The following is a 23,458-nucleotide window of genomic DNA, read 5'->3' as shown; positions in this document are numbered from 1 at the left end:
GTGCACACACGGATACATACACACTCACAACTGAAGACAACAAAGTACTAAAATATTAATGCTGGTTATCCTTCAGTAGCAGATTATGAATTTTAAAATATCTAATCAGTATTTTTAATTTTTTCAATAACGACTATACTTATCCATTAATTAAAAGAAAATCTACAAATAGCAGAGCTTCTACTTTGTAAATTGAGATCTTCAAATAATGATTAATCTGTAAGCTTTCAAAAGATGGTAACTGTGGAAAACAGGTAGGTATCTTTTCCTCTCCATCCTGTGTTACTCTTTCCTCATCCCACTCTAACTCTTCTACTTCTACTTTCTTCACATCAGCCCTGCCATAATTCATTAACTAGAAATACCAAGAAACCGAAGGCAATTATTCAATATTTTAAAATTTTAAAGCTGCTCAATTAAATGGTTTATCTTAGAATATATATTTAAAAAGAGGTAAAATAGCCCAATGGCTAAAAGAGACTAAGGTCTTTAAAATTAAACAGATCTGGGTTTAAATCTTAGTTTGCCACTTACGACACGTCACAGAAGTTTCATTTTCCTTACCTGTGAAATGGGAGTACCACTCTGCTTAGTGAATTGCTGTGAGGATGAAATGAGAGGATGCATCTAAAGTATAAGAAGGCAGTACGCATTTGTTAGTCTGTTTTGTGTTGTTATAGCAGAATACCTGAGAAGGTAATTTATAAAGCATAGAGATTAATTTCTTGCAGTCTGCAGGCTGGAAGACCATGATGAAGGAGCTGGCTTCTAGTGGTAACCTTCTTGCTGTAGTCATACCATGGCAGAAGGCAGAAGGGCAAGAAAGGGCAAGAGGAAGCGAGCCAGGGAGGAAGAGAGAGCAAGCAAGCATGCAAGGTATGCCCCAGAGTTCCTTGCAGTCTTAAACCCTTTTATTATTATTTTTACAATTTGTATAAATTTAAGAGGTACAAGTATAGTTGTGTTACAGGATATATTGCTTAGTGGTGGCCTGGGCCTTTTAATGTAACTATCACCCAAATAGTGTACATTGTACTTATTCATTTCTCAACCCTCACCATCCTCCTCCCACCCTCCCTCTCTTCGGAATCTCCAATGACTATACTCAGCATTAATTCATTCATGAGGGCAGAGCTGTCACGACTTGTACCTCCCATGAGGCTTCATCTCCCAACACTGTTGCATTGGGGATTAAGTTTCCAACACATACTTTTTGAGGGACACATTCAAACCATAGCAGCACTCAATAAAAGGTAACTGCCATTATTGTTTTCTAGTAATGTTATTGCTGTTTTGGGTAAGCAAACCCTAAGTTTTAATTTTCCTGTGGGGAAAAAAAAGCTTAGTGGGGTACTGTGGCTATTCAGTCATTTGGAATTCTCAGATCACTAACATCTCAAAAAGAATTTGGGAGACCTATATGGAGCTGTCAAAATTTTCTTTACAAAGTAGGTATTAATCCATTTTCCCTCAAATGTCTTGTATAGCTGATGTTTTCAAACTACACTCTAATCACTAACCCACATTAATTGTTACGTCTGAATTCTCTTTAATGGTTTCTCCTTCTGCTTGTTTCTATGAGGCTGGGAGGGTTGAACTGCATCACATCCCACATTCTGAATTGGCCTAATTATTCCCACTTGAGGTCAGTTGATTTGTACCTCCATCTCTTGTATCTTCTGTAAACTAAGATGTAGGTCTATAAGCTTGATTAGATTTAAGCAGAACAGCCTTGGCAAGAATAAATACTTCATTGGTAGTGATGAATTTCATCTTGAAACATGTCTATTCCTTGGCCAAGTTGAGTGTGCTAATTCTCTGTGCTCTAGGCAGATTTATGGTTCCCAAGTAGATCAATGCAAAATGAATCAAAATAATTTGTGTTATTAGAAATCTAATTGTTTTAAAATAATACATTTTGTAATTGTGAGAATTGTGTTACCCAGCTCTTCTTCAAAAAAGATTTTACCTTGAAAAGCTAGAGCTGGTGAGTCAACACCAAAACTAAAATAAAATGAGACTCATTAATGAGAAAAAAATAATAACAAAACAAAAACAAACTAGGTATTTAAACCCCACCAACAAATTCACCATCACTATTATTTCATAAAAGAAAATTCATTCAAATAACCCCTAAAAAGGTGGAAGATACTTCAAGTAATCATTCCCAAGAAAGGACAGCTGGCAATTGCATGCCAAAATAATCCTTATTTTTTTTTCATTTTGTCATAAATCAGTAAGCACTTAAGGATTAATATCGGTCTGCAAACTGGTACCTGATGCAAGATGCTTTACTTCTTGTCCTGATTTTTAATCCATGAATGAAGTTGTTCTAGCTACTTCATGGGAATGTTCATTCGACAAACACTAACCAAACACTTGTTATACTATTAAGCAGAGAAATTCAGGAGCAAATGAGGTCACGTATATGAAAACACTGTATACAGTGCCTTGTAGATTGCAAAGCATCATAAAAATATGTGGTATTTTACAAATGTATATATTATCATATATAATTATATAATATATATTACATATACTACATAATTACATAATATATAACTATATATTACATATACATATTATATATATAATTACAAACCGATTCCTAAAAAGAGATAACCCAACACACGTTTTAGTGACTTAGCAATTTTCTATATTCATGCTATCAAAAATAGTACTCAGAATTCTTTGGAATGCATATTTTCCTTACTTTTTTTTTTTTTAAAGAAAATAGTTATATTTGTGATGTACCTCATGATTCTGCCATTTTCTGCTTTATGGGAACTGAGGATGATACCATTCCCTCAGATGGTTATGACTCCCAAGGGAAAGTTATCAAGCTAGAAACTGCTGCTATAATTACCAATATGTAGACTCTGGATTCTAAAAAAGAAAATGTCACAGGGTCTAAAAGGCAGGTTCAGACAAAGAGAAAATTTTATTTTCTTATTCTTGAAATGACTAAGATTTTTCAGTGTTAAAGTTCACTTTCAAGTATGATCAATAACGAGACATCAAATGTAAAAATTATGCAGTTTTATAATTTTCTCCATTGCTTCTTAAACCACTTAATTTCACAATTCAACACATTTAGATGTCTTTTTTACTTTCTTCATTTTTTACTTCTTTAGGCAACAATGGATCAATCTTCAGTAATAAACCTTCACTTGTTGAACTACGAAGGAAAGCACGTATCACAAAGGGACCTGGAAACAAAAACGAGAATCAACTTTGATTTTATATCACAATACCACCTCATGAGCAAATACAGTAAACCCTCACTAAATACTGTCACTAGGTTCTTGGAAACTGCAACTTTAAGCAAAACAACTTATAGAGAAATCAATTGTACCATAGGCTAATTAATAAGAGTTAAGTTTCGAAGACAAATTTCTAGTCACAAAAATATCACCAAGCTTCTAAATAAAGAGCTCAAACACTTCTAATATTAACCACTGAAATAAATTTGAACTATAAATACATTTAAGATTAATAAAAGCAATAATTATTTACCCAACTGTTGGTAAATCACAGTGACAGGAGTCATAGTGGTGGTGACTTAAATCAAAGACTAAGTGTTTGCAAAATGAAAACCGTAAGAAGCGCCATCTGCCACCATGCAGTTCAAAAACAAACTAACAAATATGATTGGCTCCCTGAGTGCTTTCATACCACATCATTTATTGTCCTGCATTTGTATGATCATCATATACTTTGCACATTTTTATTTTACAATAGTTTGCATTCATTCATTCATCTTCCAACTCCCTTATTCCAGTCCAGGGTTGCGGGAGGCCAAAGCCTATCCCGGCAGGTCAGAGCATAGGTGGGAATGATCTCCAGATAAGCAGCATCTCATTGCAGGGCACACGTACACACCCCCCACACTCATTCACACCAGGACCACGTAGACATACCAATTAACCTAATATGCCCATCTTTGGGATGTGGGAGAAAACCGAAGTACCCAGAGAACCCATGCAGACATGAGAACATGCGAACTCCACACAGACAGTGGCTCTGGCCAGGAATCTATTTTTTTCTTATGAATGTTATAATGAAATAACATTGGACAAAAGGATATTATTCAAGGACATGCTGTACAAATATGCAACAAGGAAACTTACAGAACTCATGTCATATTTTCACATGAAGAGTACTGTATTACTAAACTTTTTGTATTACTGTATAACATTTTGAATTATAAGAAGAGGAAGATAGTTTCATTTCTAGAATATAAGACAAACTAGTTGTACTCTAGAATATTAGAGATTTATCCTTGAAACTACATATACTCACTAATAATTCATTTCTCTCTTCCAGAAGATGATCACCTACAATTTATTTTATTGCAAAGTCAACAGTGAAGGGAACAGGTGGTGATATTTACATTTGATGGAAATATTATAAATATTTATTTAAAACAGTCAGCACAGATGCTACCTTTGTGTTACCACACAGTTGGTAAAGTTCCCTAAAAACTAAAATGCTTTTCATAAGAACAATGTTAAGGGGCTTCATTTAAAATAGCAAAAAGACAGCCAGACACCATGGCTCACACCTGTAATCCCAGCACTTTGGGAGGCCAAGGTGGGTGGATCACCTGAGGTCAGGAGTTCGAGACCAGCCTGGCCAACATGATGAAACCCCATCTCTACTAAAAATACAAAAATTAGCTGACATGGTGGCAGGCGCCTATAATCCCAGCTACTTGGGAGGCTGAGGCAGGAGAATTGCTTGAACCTGGGAGGCAGAGGTTGCAGTGAGCTGACATCAAGCCACTGCACTCTAGCATGGGCAACAGAGTGAGACCCTGTCTCAAAAAATAAAATAAAGTTGCAAAAAGAGAATCACAACATTTAAACATGCTAAGGGGGCTTCATATGAAATAGCAAAAAGAGAATAACAACATTTTGAGGATTTGCTGTCCATCATCTACTCCTACTATGGTCTCAGAGGATCCTGTACTGAAATCAAAGTTCTCTGTGGACTATAAGAATCCATACACATCCAATTACTTAGTAGTATGGCCATATTTAGGACAAGAGAATTAACAAGGGTGATATTTATTCACCAGTATGGTTAACTCCCAAAGAAGGTGAAAAATAGCTTAAGATTGTGTTTTAATTATAAACTTGGTTATAAAAGTAAACCTGACAAATTCTTATCATGGTAAGCCTACAAATGAATAATCAATCGAGTATAATGGACCCTTGCTTGGCTTCAACCATCCACAAGTGAAATTTGTCTGAGGAAGGAATTTGAACAGCACACAACACGATGATAAAGAAACTGGACACCTGTGTTCCAGCCTACAACACTGTTTTCGCATCTCAACTGAGTTGAGTGATTCTCTATGAATCACCTCATTTATAAATGACTCTCATGACACAATAAAATGATCTTCTTTCTTTCCTGTAATAAATAAATAAGATTAAGAAAACCAACTGCTAGTGCCAATGACAAAGTTAATGATCTGGCTTCAAAATGTCATTTTAGAAATAATTTTAGTCCCTAACATCACTGTAAGTTTAAAGCAATCAGTTACGGTTTTCTTTCAAACTTTGCTACATTTATTAGTAGTCATAATGTGGGAATCTACAAAGGTTTCAGGATGCATTCCTCATTAATGCTAGAGAAATCCTTTGGAGAATTAAATTTATTTATCTAATCCCTGGAAATATAATATTTGCATGTTAACTTGATATTTTATTTAATATTTTACATTTTGCTATTATACTTGCATGTTAACTTGACTTTTTTCTTCATATTTTACATTTTAAAGTATCGCGGGGTCATAGGGGAGTCTACCCTCAGCAAACCACTTACCCAAATTCAGTGGTCTGTGCCTACAAACTTCATTAATAACTGCTTGTAGATTGGCAGCTATCTGGTCACTTGACATATCCAACTGAAAGAAAGTAATATATACAACATTAATGATGAGAAAGTAAGAAGATAATACAATTATTCTAGACTATTTTTCAAATATTCAATCAATGCAAATTATCTAGTAAGTGACCCTACTGTGAAAGGGGAAAACCTCTACAGCTCTTTGTTTCGAATGCCACATTTACATGTCTTCACTTGTCAAGATTTAATAGATTTATAGAACATGTTATAACAAATTGAAGTTGAAGTTTTTCTACTTGAGAGTCCTTGACTTCCAAGTAATTTCCCCAAAGCATATCTTGGAGCAGAATACATCATTTCCTACACCCACCCTGCAAGGAAACAGTGATATTTTCTCATGAAGTTTGTTGATTTAAAGGAAACTAAGAAAATGTTTAGAAATTAATGTTTTCATGAGTCCAAAATAAAACTGCTTGCCACATGCATTCAGACAATACATATCTACACAGAGACAATTTCAGGATGTTGTGCTAACATTCTAATTTTTCAAACGCTCTATGCAATAACAATTATCTTGTCATTTAGCAGTGAGTAAACATACAGTGAATGAGTCCTATTCATAAAACTCCTAAACTCAAATTACACCCTTGAAAAGTCTTTGTGTTTATTATTCAAATTCAATGACTCTTATTCTTCCTAAATATTCTAGTTAAAATCCGCTATATTACATTCAAATGTTTACAGGATTTTGCACCGTGCCAAATAAACCAATTTTTAAAAAATTCATGGTTGGGCACGGTGGCTCACGCCTGTAATACCAGAACTTTGGGAGGCCAAGGCAGGCGGATCACCTGAGGTCAGGAGTTTGAGACCTGCCTGGCCAACACGGTGAAACCTCGTCTCTACTAAAAATACAAAAATTAGTCAGGTGTGGTGGCAGATGCCTGTAATCCCAGCTATTCAGGAGGCTGAGGCAGGAGAATTGCTTGATCCCAGGAGGTGGACGTTGCAGTCAGCTAAGATTGCATCATTGCACTCCAGCCTGGGTGACGAGAGTGAAACTCTGTCTCAAAAAAAAAAAAAAGAAGATTCATATAAAATTATAGTAGCTTAACAGGCAAAATTTATACAGTACAACAGTTGAAGTTCAAACAAGATTTCTGTTTTCCAAAGACTCTGAGAGCCCTGTGAGAACTGTGCCCCACATAAACATAAAGAGAATTCATCCTAAAAAAATTATTTTATCTTCATCAAACAGCATTTATTCAACACCCACTTGGGCACGATGCAGTACCAAATCCTAAGTGAGAAAGGTTGGACAATACTGGAGGAATTCTCACTTTATGCCAATCCTTAAGTAGAAGTTCTGAGAGGATAAAAAAGCAATGTTTAGTTCACCTTATTAAGTCCATACACCATACAGACTTTAATTTGCATTGAAGCAGGTAGCTCACTGGCAGAGAAGGCACCTTACATATTTATGTTGAAAAATAAAAAAGAAAAGGCTAAAGGCATCAGCATGTGTCCCTGCCTTCAATTCCTCTCTTAACTCTGCACAATATATGTTTCAAAAATATAAAACAATTATGTCCCCTGCAACTTTCATTATTAGGATACCTTCAATGATTTTATCAATTTAAGTTTAAAAAAAACACAAAAATGTTTTAAAACATAGTTTACACTTTTATTCAAATTTTAGCATATTTAATATATGGTACTGTGCCCTCTACTGAATTTTAAAATATATGTATAGCTATACTTTTTATTTTAGATATTGTGCAAAATTATGGAAATGTTACATATCTCATAGGCATTACTGTGATTATTGGCTAATGACAAGACCGATAGTTGTGTACAAAAACAAAATATAAATGTGGATGAGTTTTATCAAAACTTGCTAAGGAAATTCATTTGGGGTGACAATGACCTAAAGAGAACTCAGAAAAGCAAACTTACAAGGTTTTCTGCCTACTTCTCAGTTAGTCTGCACTCCAATAGTGCTTTCCCATGTGATAACATTTTGTGGTCTTAAGGAGGCAGGATGACTATTTTGAGGAGAGAATATTATCTATTATATTAACAAAAGCACAGTATATGACTTGGTACAGCAAGGGAAAAACAAACAGGGATGGGGTTGATCTTGAAGGGGATATAGGACTATGTTAAGCACCATATTTGTATGTGTGCATATGTGTGTATTTGAATATATAACAGTCACAACACTATATATGTTTAACTAAAGTGATTATCCACTGCAAGACAAAACAGTTATTCCTTATTCTGGAGCATACATGTTTTCAAAAAAAAAAAAAAGGCCACTTTACTTTCTGCTTAGCATCCCTTATTATGTCAGAAACCATTCCCTAAGCAGACAGAAGGCTTCTACAAAAGATGTCAGGGCAGTGGCTCAGTGGACACAAGTGAACTTTATGTCTCTATCTGTGTTTTAACTCTCAGATTTCCCCCTTTTTGTGTAATTCCTAACCATTTTATTCAATAACTTTCTTATCATTATGATAAAACTAAAAATCAGTGGTTCTTAACCCTTTTTTTTTTTTGTCCCGTTGAGATGCATATGTCATAATTCATCTCAGGGCAAAATGTAATCACAAGCATGTCCAAGCCAGTAATCCTTAAACATTTTTAGGTCATTGAGTCTTGCTACAGAAAAATTCACAAAAAGAACTTAGTCTACACGACCAGGGTCTTCATAGATTCTCTGATTTAAAAGAAAGGGGATAAAAGAAGAAAGATTCCTGGGGAAAGTGTCTGAGTTAAAAAGGATCCCTGGGCCACATTTTGAGAACCACTACTACAGAGGTTAGTCTGTCCAGATATTTTGAAGAACTAAGGATTACAGTGTGAATAAAGGATTTTTACAATCTTACAGAAGACAGACCAAAAAAAGAAGAAAAAAAAAAGCACCCCATACATGATTTTTAAACAATCACATGTTCCTTCTAAAGTGGCAACTTATATTACTATAAATGCTCTGACAGTCTCTAGATGACTAATCACCTTTGACTGAAAACTGCAGAGAGGACTGCTGCTTTGGATAAGCACCTGTTAGATCACTTGGCCTCCAAAATCCCTTCCAAATGTAATATTCTAAGACTATATAAAGTGTGGACTGGCAGACGGCTTTTAAAGATGGGCCAAAACTCTTAATTTCCATGACTCCTAACAGTCTAAACTAAGAAAAGAAAGGTTATCCGTATGTCTCCTACATAACATAAAGTAGTAATAATAATTGATGGTGCAGCTCTGTTTATTGGGTACTTACTTTGGGCCAAGCTCTAAGTGTTCACATAGATATTCTTATTCATTTCTCCCAAGAACCCTATGAGGTAGGTGCTATTATTATCCTTTATTTACACTTATAAACAGACTCAGAAAACTCTGTAACTTATTCATGGGGACACACATGGTAAGGAGTGGCCAAGTAGCTACGTGTCTGAGCACTTAAGGCAGACAAACCTCACTTCCACCACCTTACTAGCTTATGACTCTGGACACAGCTATGTCAAGTTGGTGATCTTTATATAAGGAAAATGAAGTATCAGTTGTCTGAGAAACACAAATGAGTGTGTTGTATACTAAGGGGAGAAAAAAGAGAAACTAAGTGAAACACCAAAAGAATATACATTTAAGATGGAAAAATAAGAATTTTTCTCTTTGCCCAATGAATCCTTTACTACCTTCCTACTTTTTAGATGTTAACACCATACAACTTAGCAACATTTACTTAACCCCCACTCTGTCAAGCAACACACAGAACCAGGAACAGAAAGATGAATAAGATACAAACCTTGCCCTTGAGATTACAATATAGACACTAAAACACACCATAAGAAATACCACTTTAACTATATGAACAAAGTGCCACAAGGGCACAGAGGAAGAAGTAATTGACACGGAGGCTTTACTCATCACCAAAGAAGGTGATATCTAAGCTGAATCTTAAAGGATGACGAATTTTGAAGGACAAAGAGGATCTTCTAGGCAGAGGCACCAGCATAAGGTAATGTGAGACAAAGGTGGATCAGGAGAACCCACAGACCCTTGAAGGAAGCAGATTGCTCCGGCAGGCCCCAGAGACAGCAGAAAACTGTGCTGCTATCCATGGCTGAGAGACCTGAAGACAGTTTGCATCACAGTACTCTGTGCAGACATGCCCCACTACCAGTCTGGAGCCTGGTAACTCTGCTGGGTGGCCAGATCCAGAAGAGAAATAACAATCATTACAGTTTGGCTCTCAGGAAGCCCCATCCCTAGGGGAAGAAGGGGAGCACTACATCAAGGGAACAACTGGTGGGACAAAAGAATCTGAACAGCAGCCCTTGAGCCTCAGAACTTCCCTCTGACATTGTCTGCCCAAATAAGGAACCAGAAAAACAATTGTGGTAATATGACAAAACCAAAGTTCTTAAATACCCCCCTCCCCCAAAAGATAACACTAGCTTATCAGCAATGGATCGCAATGGATTGAAACCAAGAAGAAATCCCTGAATTGCCAGGAAAAGAATTCAGAAGGTTGATTATTAAGCTAATCAAGGAGGCAGCAGAGAAAGGTGAAGTCCAACTTAATGAAATAAAAAAAGTGATACAAGATATGAAGGGAAAAATCTTCAGTGAACTAGATAGCATAAATAAAAAATAATCACAACTTCTGGAAATGAAGGACACACTTACAGAAATGCAAAATGCACTGGAAAGTCTCAGCAATAGAATCCAATAAGCAGAATAAAGAATTTCAGAGCTCAAAGACAAGTTTTTGAATTAACTCAATCCACAAAGAGAAAGAAAAGACAATCAAAATAAATAAACAAACAAAGCCTCCAAGAAGTTGGGATTATGTTAAATGATCAAAACTATGAATATGGTGTTCCTGAGGAAGAAATCAACAAGTTTGAAAAACATATTTGAGGGAATAATCAAGGAAAACTTCCCAACCTTGCTAGAGATCTAAATACAAAGCAGCTCAAAGAACACCTGGGAAATTTATCGCAAAAAGATCATTGCCTAGGCACATAGTCATCAGGTTATCTAAAGTCAAGATGAAGGAAAGAATCTTAAAAGCTGTCAGGAAAAAGCACCAGGTAACCTAAAAAGGAAAACCTATCAGGTTAACAGCAAATTTCTCCGCAGAAACCCTACAAGCTAGAAGGGATTAGGGCTCCATCTTCAGCCTCCTTAAAAAAAAAAAAAAAAATTATTGGCCAAGATTTTCATATCCCGTGAAACTAAACTTCATAAATGAAGGAAAGATACAGTCTTTTTCAGACAAATGCTGAGAGAATTTGCCACTACCAAACCAGCACCACATTTAGCAGTTCTGTTAGAACTGCTAACAGAAGCTCTAAATCTTAAAACACATCCTTGAAATACACCAAAATAGGACCTCGTTAAAACATAAATCTCACAGGACCTATAAAACAAAGATATAATAAATTTAAGAAAAAAAAAGGTATCAGGCAACAAATAGCACAATGAATAGAACAGTACCTCACATCTCAATACTAATGTTGAATGTAAGTGGCCTAAATGCTCTACTTAAAAGATACAGAATAGCAGAATGGATAAGAATTAACCAACCAAGTATCTGCTGTCTTCAAGAGACTGCCTAACACATAAGGACTCAAATCGACTTAAGGTAAAGAGGTGGGAAAAAATTTAATCCATACAAATGGACACCAAAAGTGAGCAGGAGTAGCTATTCTTAGACAAAACAAACATTAAAGCAACAGCAGTTAAAAAAGACAAAGACATTATATTTTGACATTATATAATGATAAAAGAACTTGTCCAACAGGAAAATATCACAATCCTAAATATATATGCACTAACACTGGAACTCCCAAATTTATAAAACAACTACTACTAGACCTAAGAAATGAGATAGATAGCAACACAATAATAGTGGGAGATTTCAATACTCCACTGACAGCACTAGACAGGTCATCAAGACAGAAAGTCAACAAAGAAACAATGGATTTAAAATATACCCTAGATCAAATGAGCGTTAAGAGATATTTACACAACATTCTACCCAACAACTGCAGAATATACATTCCTTTCATCAGCACATGGAACATTCTCCAAGATAGACCATATGATAGACCACAAAACAAGTCTCAATAAATTTAAGAAAACTGAAATTATATCAAGTACTCTCTCAGACCACAGTAGAATAAAAGTGGAAATTAACTCCAAAAGGAACCCTCAAAAACCATAGAAATTAAACAACCTGCTCTTGAACGATCACAGGGTTAACAATAAAATCAAGATGGAAATTAAAAAATTCTTTGAACTGAATGATAATAGTGACACAATCTATTAAAACCTTTGGGATTCAGTAAAGGGAGTGCTAAGAGGAAAGTTCATAGACTTAAATGCCACATCAAAAAATCTGAAAGAGCAAAAATAGACAATCTAAAGTAACACCTCAGAGAACTAGAGAAACAAGAACAAACCAAACCCAAACCCAGCAGAAGAAAAGAAATAGCCAAGATCAGAGCAGAACTAAATGCAATGGAAACAAACAAACAAACAAACACAAAACAATACAAAAAATAAATGAAACAAATGGCTGGTTCTTTGAAAAGATAAATTAAATCGATAGATGATTAGCGAGATTAAGGAAGAAAAAGAGAAAATCCAAATATGCTCAATTAGAAGTGAAACAGGAGATATTACAACTGATACCACAGAAATACAAAAGATCATTAAAGGCTACTCTGACACCTTTATGCGCATAGAAAACCTCTATGCACACAGAAAACCTAGAAGAGATGGATAAATTCCTCGAAATAGACAACCATCCTAGATTAAACCAGGAAGAAATAGAAACTCTGAACAGACCAATAACAAGCAGTGAGATTGAAGTGGTAATTAAAAACAAAACAAAACAAAAAAACTGCCAACAAAAAAATTCCAGGACCACAGAATCACAGCTGAATTCTATCAGACATTCAAAGAAGAATTGGTACCGATCCTACTGACCCTATTCCACAAGATATAGAAATAGGGAATCTTCCCTAAATTGTTCTATGAAGCCAATAGCACTCTAATACCAAAACCAGGAAAGAACATAACAAAAAAAGAAAACTACAGATCAATATCTCTGACAAATATAGATGCAAAACTCCTTTTTTTTTTTTTTTTTTTTTTTTTTGAGACAGAGTTTTGCTCTTTTTGCCCAGGCTGGAGTGCAATGGCATGATCTCGGCTCACAGCAACCTCTGCCTCCCAGATTCAAGTGATTCTCCTGTTAACCTCCCAAGTAGCCAGGATTACAGGCATATGCCACCACGCCCGGCTAATTTTGTATTTTTAGTAGACATGGGGTTTCACAATGCTGTCCAGGGTGGTCTTGAACTCCTGACTTCAGGTGATCCAACCACCTCAGCCTCCTAAAGTGCTGGGATTACAAGCATGAGCCACCGCACGCAGCCTATAGATGCAAAAATCCTTAACAAAATGCTAGCTAACCAAATCCAACAGCATATCAAAAAGATAACCCACTATGACCTGGGTTTCATACCAGGATGCAGGGATGGTTTAACATATGCAAGTCAATAAATGTGATACATCACATAAGCAGAATTAAAAACAAAAATCACATGATCATTTCAATAGATGCAGAAAAAAGCATTTGACAAAAGTCAGCATCCCTTAAAGATTAAAACCCTCAGCAAAATCAGCAGAAATGGGACATACCTTAATGTAATAAAAGCCATGATTACAAACCCACAGCCAACATAATACTGAATGGGGAAAAGTTGAAAACTTGAACCCTGAGAACTGAAACAAGACAAGGAGGATGCCCACTCTCACCACTTCTATTCAACATTGTACTAGAAGTCCTAGCCAGAGCAATCAGACAAGAGAAAGAAATAAAGGGCATCCAAATCAATAAAGAGGAGTCAAATTGTCGCTGTTTGCTGACGACATGATCATATACCTAGAAAAGCCTAAAGACTCCTTCAAAAAGCTCCTATAACTGATAAATGAATTCAGCAAAGTTTCAAGATACAAAATTAACAGAAACAAATCAGTAGCTCTGTTATACACCAACAGCAACCAAGTTGAGAATCAAGTCAAGAACTCAACCCCCTTTACAATAGCTACAAAAAGTAAAATAAAATACTTAGGAGTATACCTAACCAAAGAGGCAAAAGACCTCTATACAAAGAAAACTACAAAACACTGCTGAAAGAAATCATAGACAACACACACAAATGGAAACATACCCCATGCTCATGGATGGGCAGAATCAATATTGTGAAAATGACCATACTGTCAAAAGCAATATACAAATTCAGTGGAATTCCTATCAAAATACCAACATCATTCTTCACAGAACTAGAAAAAAAAAATCCTAAAATGTATATGGAACCAAAATGATCCCACACAGCCAAAGCAAGACTAAGCAAAAAGAAAAACTCTGGAGGCATCATATTACCTGACTTCAAACTATACTATAAGGCCATAGTCACTAAAATAGCATGGTACTGGTATAGAAATAGACACAGAGACCAATGGAACAGAACAGAGAACCCAGAAATAAACCCAGGTACTTACAGACCATCTTTGACAAAGCAAACAAAAACATAAAGTGGGGAAAGGGCACCCTATTCAACAAATAGTGCTGGGATAATTGCCAAGCCACATGTAGAAGAATTAAACTGGATCCTCATCTTTCACCTTATACAAAAATCAACTCAAGATGGATCAAGGACTTAAATGTAAGACCTGAAACTGTAAAAATTCTAGAAGATAACATCAGAAAAACCCTTTAAGACATTGGCTTAGGCAATGACTTCATGTCCAAAAACCCAAAGCAAATGCAACAAAAACAAAGATAAGTAGATGGGACTTCATAAAACTAAAAAGCTTCTGCACAGCAAAAGAAACAATCAGCAGAGTAAAGAGACAACCCAAAGAGTGGGAGAAAATCTTTACAATCTATACATTAGACAAAGGACTAATATCCAGAATCTACAAGAAACACAAAGAAATCAGGAAGAAAAAAAACAATCCCATCGAAAAGTGGGCTAAGGACATGGGGAGACGATCTCAAAAGAAGATACACAAATGCCCAACAAATATATGAAAAATGCTCCACATCACTAATGATCAGGGAAACGCACATCAAAACCACAATGCGATAGATACCACCTTACCCCTGCAAGAATGGCCATAATCAAAAAATAAAAAAATAATAGATGTTGGCGTGGATGTGGTGAAAAAGGGACTCTTACACTGCTGGTGGGAATGTAAACTATTAGTAGTACAATCACTGTGGAAAACAGTGTGGAGATTCCTAAAAGAATTAAAGTAGAACTATCATTTGATCTAGCAATCCCAGTACTGGGTATCTACTCAGAGGAAAAGCAGTCATACGAAAAAGATACTTGCACACGCGTGTCTTTAGCAGCACAATTCACAATTGCAAAAATATGGAACCAGTCCAAATGCCCATCAATCAATGAATGGATAAAGAAATTGTGGTATATATATACAGCATGGAATACAACTCAGCCATAAAAAGGATTGAAATAATGGCATGCACAGCAACCTGGATGGAATTGGAGACCATTATTCTAAGTGAAGTAACTCAGGAATGGAAAACCAAACATTGTATGTTCTCACTCATAAGAGGGAGCTAAGCTATAGGAGGCAAAGGCATAAGAATGATATAGTGGACTTTGGGGAATCAGGGGAAAGGGTGGCAGGGGAGTGAGGGAGAAAAGACTACGCTTTGGGTACAGTGTACACTGCTTGGATGATGGGTGTACCAAAATCTCAGAAATCACCACTAAAGAACTTACTCATGTAACCAAACACTACCTGTTCCCCAAAAACTTATTGAAATAAAAAAATAAATTTTTTTAAAAACGTGGATCAGGGGACCATGAGGTAGTTCATTATATCTAGCTCCAGGGTTACAAACTCAAATGTCTACAGTGGCCAAAGTGGGAAACATGTATAAGTGAGGAGGACTGGGTTTACATGCATATGCTTATACCATGTGTGTGATACAGGTTGTGCTGAGGTGGACGGCAACCACTAGGGATGGAGGCGGCAGAGTTGTTACACTAAGGGTTAACAGACTGAGGGCTGTGGGGCCAATGTCATCAGAACTCCTGATTTGTCAAGAACAGCTAAAAATCTGGATTTCTATGTGATACTCTCCAGTTTTTAAATCCTGATTCAATAGACAAACCGCCACCACTATTTGGGACCAACAAAGTAAGACTAGAGGCCAAATTCGGCCTGCAAGCTGCTATTTGTAACTTTGGTCTTCCAGTTGCACAACTGAAAACAGCGGGAAAGACTGAATTTGAACCTGAGGTAGTGATCTGCAACTAGGTCGCAAAGCGATTTAAAGGTAAAGATCTTAGAAAATACCCTGTCAGCAGTGAGAGGCCATTTAATGTTTCTAAGCATATAAATGGTATATCTGATCTATGGTTTAGAAAGAATTCTAGAAGAGTATGAAACAGGAGTTGGCGTACTTTCTTTGTAAATGGTAAGGCAGTAAATATTTTAGGCTCTGCGGGCCAAATGGCCTCTGTCAGAATTCTTCCATTTCTGCCGTTCTGGTGCAAAACAAATCATACACAATACATAAATGAGCACAGTTGTATTCTAACAAAGCTTTATCTACAAAAACAGGTGGAGAGCTGGATTTGGTTTGCTGACTCCTGGTACAGAAGACAGACTGAAGGATGTCTGAGGAAATGAATGAGTAAAAGTCACCATTTTTGTTTTGTAAGTTTTTGCTATAGCAGAAGCATTTTTTGTTTTGTTTTGTTTTAAAAGAAAGCTTTGTTGGGTCCTGATAGGCTTCTGGTTTCCTACTATGTATCTACTATGCAGTTGTCTGGCTAAGAAATGCATTGTTATTTAAAATTTAAAAAATGCTTAGCAATGGTTTCAGTAGCTGATAAAAACTTTATATATGCATTTGAAACAAATTTCTTCAAGATTCACAATGAAGACTCAAATTTGAAAGGAAAAAAGGCATTTAGTACCCTATATTCTAAAGAAAGATGCCAACAATTAAGGCCACCAAAAAGGTCCTACCATAATCAACACCCAACCCAAGAAGCAGCAGAAGCCAAGTGAGGAGGCAAGACTCCAAGACGTTCATCTGGAAAGACTGGACGGTACCTGCAGGAAGGAGAGACTGACTGAACATGAGAAGCAGCAGAAGCCAAGTGAGAAGGAAAGACTCCAAGACGTTCCTCTGGAAAGACCGGGCGGTACCTGCAGGAAGGAGACTGACTGAACATGCACTAAATGGAAGCAGTCAAACCACCCAAAACGGGGACCACATATACGGATGAGGAAGTAGAGGCATTTGGGTTTTCCCCCTTAATCTCCTCTTCAGGCATCTACCCCAGAGCAGTTAGGCCTGGAAAAGGCACTGGGAGCCACGTACTTAGAACTGAGTATTCTAAGATCAAACCTGGGAGGCTGAAATCGTAATAAGCACACCCCACTTCAGGTCACACAAGTCATCAAAGCCTGGCTCCAAATTAGGCAAGGGAAATCTTTGGATATGAGATTAGAGTTTTGAACTGGAACACAGTCACTTGAACTATGAGATCTGTCTAGTATGTGTGCATCTAACAGAGAAGGGAAGTAGTACAGGGCACAGTTGAAAGAGAATGAAGAAAACGATGTCATGTTTATACTCCACTAAATTCACTTTTCTTCTTTTTTTTTTTGAGACAGCATTTTGCTTTGTCACCCAGACTGGAATGCAATGACACAAACACACCTCGTGACAGCCTTGGCCTCCTGGCCTCAAGCAATCTTCCCATCTCAGCCTCTCAAGTAGCCAGGACCACAGGCATGCACCATCATGCTTGGCTAATTTTTAAAATTTTTGTAGAGATGGGGTCTCACCTTGCTGCCCAGGCCACTCTTGAACTCCTTGGCTCAGACGATTCTCCCACCTTGGCCTCCCAAAGTGCTGGGATTACAGGCATGAGTCATCATGCCTGGTCTAAATTCAGATTTCTTAATAAACAACTACATATTTATACATAGACACAGAATGTATTCTGTGTGTATGAGAGCCTTGAATTTATGTTCATTAGAATTATATTTATAATAATGAGATATTAAAAACAATCTAAATGCTCCAAAAAAAGAAATAAAGTTGAATAAATAATTATGTGTCTACATAATAGGCTATGAAACAGCTAATAAAATGATACTTTGCAAGGATTTTAATGACATGGGAAAGTAAGATACAGCGTTAAAGGGAAAAGAATACAAAACTCAATATAAAATAGCAATTACTTAAAGAAAAAATATGTGCATACAGAAAGAGCAGTAATAAAAAGTACTAAAATGGTGAAAGATTACAGGAATTTGGAAAGATTTCTGCATTCTTACCTAGGTGATTCAGTATTTTCTAAATATTTCATTATGTGCATTTATTACCTCTTAATAAAAAATTAGTTTTAGTTTAGCATTTAAAGTTATTAAAACCAGCCCTTTAAGATGCTATAAAATGCAAGACATAGTTTACTTTTTTTTTTTTTTAATGAGACGGAGTCTTGCTCTGTCGCCCAGGCTGGAGTGCAGTGGCACAATCTCGGCTCACTGCAACCTCTGCCTCCTAGATTCAAACGATTCTCCTGCCTCAGCCTCCTGAGTAGCTGGCACTACAGGTGTGTACCACCATGTCTGGCTAATTTTTTGTATTTTTACTAGAGACGGGTTTCACCATATTGGTCAGGCTGGTCTTGAACTCCTGACCTTGTGATCTGCCTGCCTTGGCCTCCCAAAGTGCTGGGATTACAGGTGTGAGCCACTGTGCCCGGCCCATAGTTTACTTCTTAATGAAGATATAAAGCAATATAAGAATTATTCTTGGCCGGGCACGGTGGCTCACGCCTGTAATTCCAGCACTTTCGGAGGCCGGGGCGGGTGGATAAGCTGAGGTAAGGAGTTTGAGACAAGCCTGCCCAACATGGCAAAACCCATCTCTACTAAAAATACAAAAAGTTAGCCAGGCATGGTGGCGGGCACCTGTAATCCCAGCTACTCATGAGGCCAAGGACAGGAGAATCGCTTGAACCCAGGAGGCAGAAACTGCAGTGAGCCAAGATGCGCCACTGCACTCCAGCCTGGGCAACAAGAGCGAAACTCCATCTCAAAAAGGGGAGGAAAAAAAAGAATTATTCTCACTGTTGATACAGGGGCATAGACCCAAAGCCTGCCCGACCACCACTACAGCTCCTATCAAGCTAATTATGTTGTTATATGTTTATATATTTTTAAATTACATTTTTAAAATTGAAAGGTAGTAAAATTAACTTTTTGTGGGGTGTATCTTTTGAAACTCATGTATACATTCAAGTAATGACCACTCCAATATAGGATACAGAATCCAAAAAATTCCCTCATGTGATTTCTCTCAGGCACAAACACCATCCACTCCTGACTCCTGGTAACCACTGATTTACTAGTGTTCTTTTTAAAAATGTCACTTAAACAAAACAACAGTATATAACTCATTAAACAATAACTCCCCACTGCCCCCTTCCTCCAGCCCCTGGTAACCACCATTCTACTTTCTATCTCTACGAATTTCACTGTTATAGGTACCTTATACAAGTGGCAGGATAAAATATTTGTCCTTTTGTGACTGGCTTATTTCACATAACAAAATGTTCTCAAGGTTCATGCATGTTGTAGGATGTGTCAATTTCCTTCCTTTTAAAGGCTGATAATATTGCAGTCAATGTGTGTGCTGCACTTTATCCATTCATCTGTTAATTGTTACATGGGTTGCTTGTACCTTCTGTCTCCTTTGAATAATGCTACTGTGAACATGGGTATGCCATCATCTATTCAAGTTCCTGCTTTGAATTCTTTTGAGTATGTATCTAGAAGTGGATTTGGTGGATCACGTAATTCTATGTTTAATTTTTTGAGGAAGTGCCATATTGTTTTTCATAACGGCTATAGTATTTTACATTCCCACCAGCAATAAATAAGAGTTCCAATTCCCCTATATCCTTGCCAACACTTCTTATTTTTTTAAATAATAGCCATCCTACAGAGTATGAAGGGGTATCTCATTGTGATTTTAATTTGCATTTTCCTGATAGCTATTAATGTTATGTGTTTATTGTCCATTTGTATTTCATCTTTGGAGAGATATGTATTCAGGCTCTGTGATGATTTTAAAATTGGGTTATCTTTTTATCATTGAATTGTAAAAGTTCTTTATGTACTCTCGATTCAAGTCTCATATCATATATATGATTTCCAGATATTTTCTCCCATTCAGTGGGTTGCCTTTGTGCTCTAATGATACCGTCATTTAATGCGCAAAAGTTTTAAATTTGGATGAAGTCCAATTTATCTAGTTCTTTTGTTGTCTGTGCTTTTGGTGTCAGTATGTAACCACTTCAGATTGGCTTTTTTCACTTAGGTTACAGTACAAAACCTTTTGAGATTCTAAGTTGCTGTGTCTACACAACAGCTCATACCTTTTTTATTGTTGAGTGACATTCCACTGTGTGATGCACCAGAGATTTTTTCACACGTAGGAAAACATCCATGTACACAACTGGGTTTTTTTCAGCTTTTGATAATTATCAATAGAGTTACTGTAAACATTTGTGTTCAGATATCTCTGTGAATGTAGGTTTCCATTTCACTTTAAATTTTTCATTGTGTGGAGTTAAAAACCCACAGAATTGCTAGGACATACGGTAAATGTATGATGAGCTTTATAAAATACAACTGTTTTCCACAGTAGCTGCACCATTCTGCATTCCTACTTGAAACGTATGAGAGGTGCAATTTCTCTGCAATCCTGCCATTATTTCTTTAAGTAATTTTCTGTACCACGCTTCTCCTTTCCTTCTGGAACTCCACTGACATGAAAGTTAGATCTTTTGTTACTGTCCCACAGGACCCTCAGGCTCTCTTCATTTTTTTCCAGTCTTTTGACTCTCTGCTTTTCAGATTGAAAAATTTCTATGATCTTAGAGTTCCCTGACTCTCCTCTGTCATCTCCATTTATTTCATCTCCAAGAGTTTATAGTTTTATGAGGTCATTTTTCCAAGTTCCACACGCTGCTTGATCTCCCCAGTACTTCCGGGTTCCCTGGGGCTCACCTTTTCAGCTCTGCAATGAAAGATGGGGCTTTATTTACCCAGTTCTGACACATTTTGCAACCAACTGTTTCTCCACTGAGGGCCAACTAGCCCTCAAAGGACAAAGGCAGAGAAAAAAAGCAAGGGTGGTATGTCCCACCGTAACTACAGCTCCTCTAAACAGAAAGAAAGGTTCTAGCTGGGTGTGGTGGCTCACACCTGTTATCCCAGCATGCTGGACAGCTGAGGCTGGAGGATCACTTGAGAACAGGAGTTCGAGGCCAGTCCGAGCAACATAGCAAGACCCCATCTCTTAAAAAAAAATTAAAAATTAGCCACGTGTGGTGGAGCACATGTAGTCCTAGCTACCTGAGAGGCTGAAACAGGAGGATCCCTAGACTCCAAGTTTGAAGTTACAGTGAGCTATGCTTACATCACTGCACTCCAACCTTGGCAACATACAGCAACGCCTGTCTCAAAAAAAAATTCTTTTTTTTTTTTTTTTTTTTAAAAAGGAAAGTTCCCTTCTCTTACAGTTTTAGATACCTGTGTCTTACCCTACACAAGTGGTCCCAACCTTTTTAGTACCAGGGACCGGTTTTGTAGAAAAGTTTTTCCAATGGGGTGGGGGTGGGAGGTTCAGGATGATTTAAGCACATACTTATTGTGTATTCTATTTCTATTATTATTACACTGTAATATATAATGAAATAATTATACAACTCACCATGATGTAGAATCAGTGGGGGCCCTGAGTTTGTTTCCCTGAAACTAGATGTCCCATCTGGGGAGGATGGGAGACAGTGACACCCGAAGTGTGTTGCTTATGTGCAGTCTACTCTGTAATTTCGTTTTGGTTGCTGTCACTGAGGAAAACCCTGCTTCACAAAGAGGATGATGGAAATGGAAGCAGGCTTTCCAGAGCTTTTGTGGCAATCTCAGGATATTCCACACTGACTTTAATACAGAACATATGGAGATTTGAAGCTGTCTCAAACATACTTTCAAGGCCACTGTCATTTGTGATCTCACAAATGGGCCAAGGATCCATTCCTTCCTAATTCAGGGGCCTTTTGTGGTTGGGAAGTAATGCCCAAACTCTGAAAGCTGAGAGAAGTGATCGTGCACCAGCTGGGAGAAAGGAGGCCCTGGCTCAGTCTCTTTCAAAACCTCTGCTAATGTTTAAAAAGTGTTAGAAATCCCAATGTTCACTCGTCACCCCCATAATTCCAGTTTGACTTTGAATGCAGCCCCTTTATCTGCCAATTTGAACACAGTTATTGTTTTCCCCAGAAGTGGCAGATTGAGTTTGTTGAGGAGGCTGAATATGTCAAACAAGTAAGCAAGTTTTGTGACCCATTCTGTATCACTGAATGTGCTGCCAGTGATGACTGTTTTTCCAAAAGAAATCTCTGGAGCAGCTCTTGGAACTGAAAAACTCTGGCCAGTGACCTATCTTTATAAAGTCATCTCACTTCTGTGTATAAGAGAAGATGTGTGTGCTCTGTGTCCATCTCCTTGCAGAACTGCATGAACAGACAAGAGTTAAGAGCATGTACTTTAATGTAGCTGATAATTTTAATCATGTCCTACAAAACGTTTTTAAGTTTGGGTGACATTTTTCAGCTAGCCAGCACCTCTTTATGGATGACACAGAGCGCAGACTCTCATTCAGAAGTGACCTCTCTCACCCAAGTAGTGAAAGCAGAAAGCCGTCCAGTCACGGTAGCCACTCTGTCCATGTATATACCAACACGAGACGAATAATTCAGTTTTCCTGACATGTAATCATTCAAAGACTTGAAGAGTTCTGCAGCTGTGGTGTTGGTTGGCAACAAAAGTACACATAACATATCCTCATATATATCCTCCTGAAAAATATATCGCACAAAAACAAGCACTGTTGCCTTGTTAACATCAGTAGAATCGTCAACCTGGATTGTGTGTCACAGTGATTCGTTAATCCTAACAATTGTGCTTCAATATCCTCTGTTATTTCATTAATTCATCTAGTTACAGTGCTAGCTAAAAGAAGAAGACGTGCCACCTTTAGAATGCAGCTTCTCCTAAAAGTTCACAACAAATGTCCTTAGCAGGAGGCAGGATCAACCCCTCGCCAGTAAAGGACTTTTTAGCTTTAGCAATGTGGTTAGCCACTAAGAATGATGCTGTCAGTGCAGACACATTTGATGAAGTGGTGGCCTTCAATTGCTTCTGTTCTTCGTGTTCACGCTCTTTTCTTTTGAAATACTCCAAAGGCTTGTCTTTTAATGGAGGGTACGTGGTCTCCATGTGACAAAGCAGTTTTAAAGGTTTCATGGCTTCATTGGATAGCCACTTGCCACACATTATACAAAGTGGGCTTGGAGAATGTGAATCATCCGTTTCAACAAACCCATAATTTCAGAAGGAATCTTGCTCTTGGTATTTCTTTTAAATGCAGCTTTCTTTTTGCTGGCAGTCTCAG

General features: G+C 37.2%; 1 protein-coding gene across 1 annotated transcript in view; it reads right to left on the bottom strand.

Annotated features, from left to right (window-relative positions):
- Positions 1-2,922: 2,922 nt before the first annotated feature.
- The window catches only part of MRPL1 (mitochondrial ribosomal protein L1), a 93,197-nt gene continuing 72,661 nt past the window's right edge, over positions 2,923-23,458 (bottom strand). Inside the window, exons 8-9 of the mRNA XM_050790886.1 lie at positions 5,833-5,914; positions 2,923-3,209 (exon numbers count right to left, since the gene is read on the bottom strand). Of these exons, the coding sequence (XP_050646843.1) occupies positions 3,094-3,209; positions 5,833-5,914 (198 nt within the window). The 3' untranslated portion in view covers positions 2,923-3,093. The remainder of the gene's footprint in view (positions 3,210-5,832; positions 5,915-23,458) is intronic.

This window comes from Macaca thibetana, chromosome 5, assembly GCF_024542745.1.
Source record: "Macaca thibetana thibetana isolate TM-01 chromosome 5, ASM2454274v1, whole genome shotgun sequence".
Classification (NCBI taxonomy): Eukaryota; Metazoa; Chordata; class Mammalia; order Primates; family Cercopithecidae; genus Macaca; species Macaca thibetana.
This window is presented reverse-complemented; position numbering and strand designations above follow the sequence as displayed.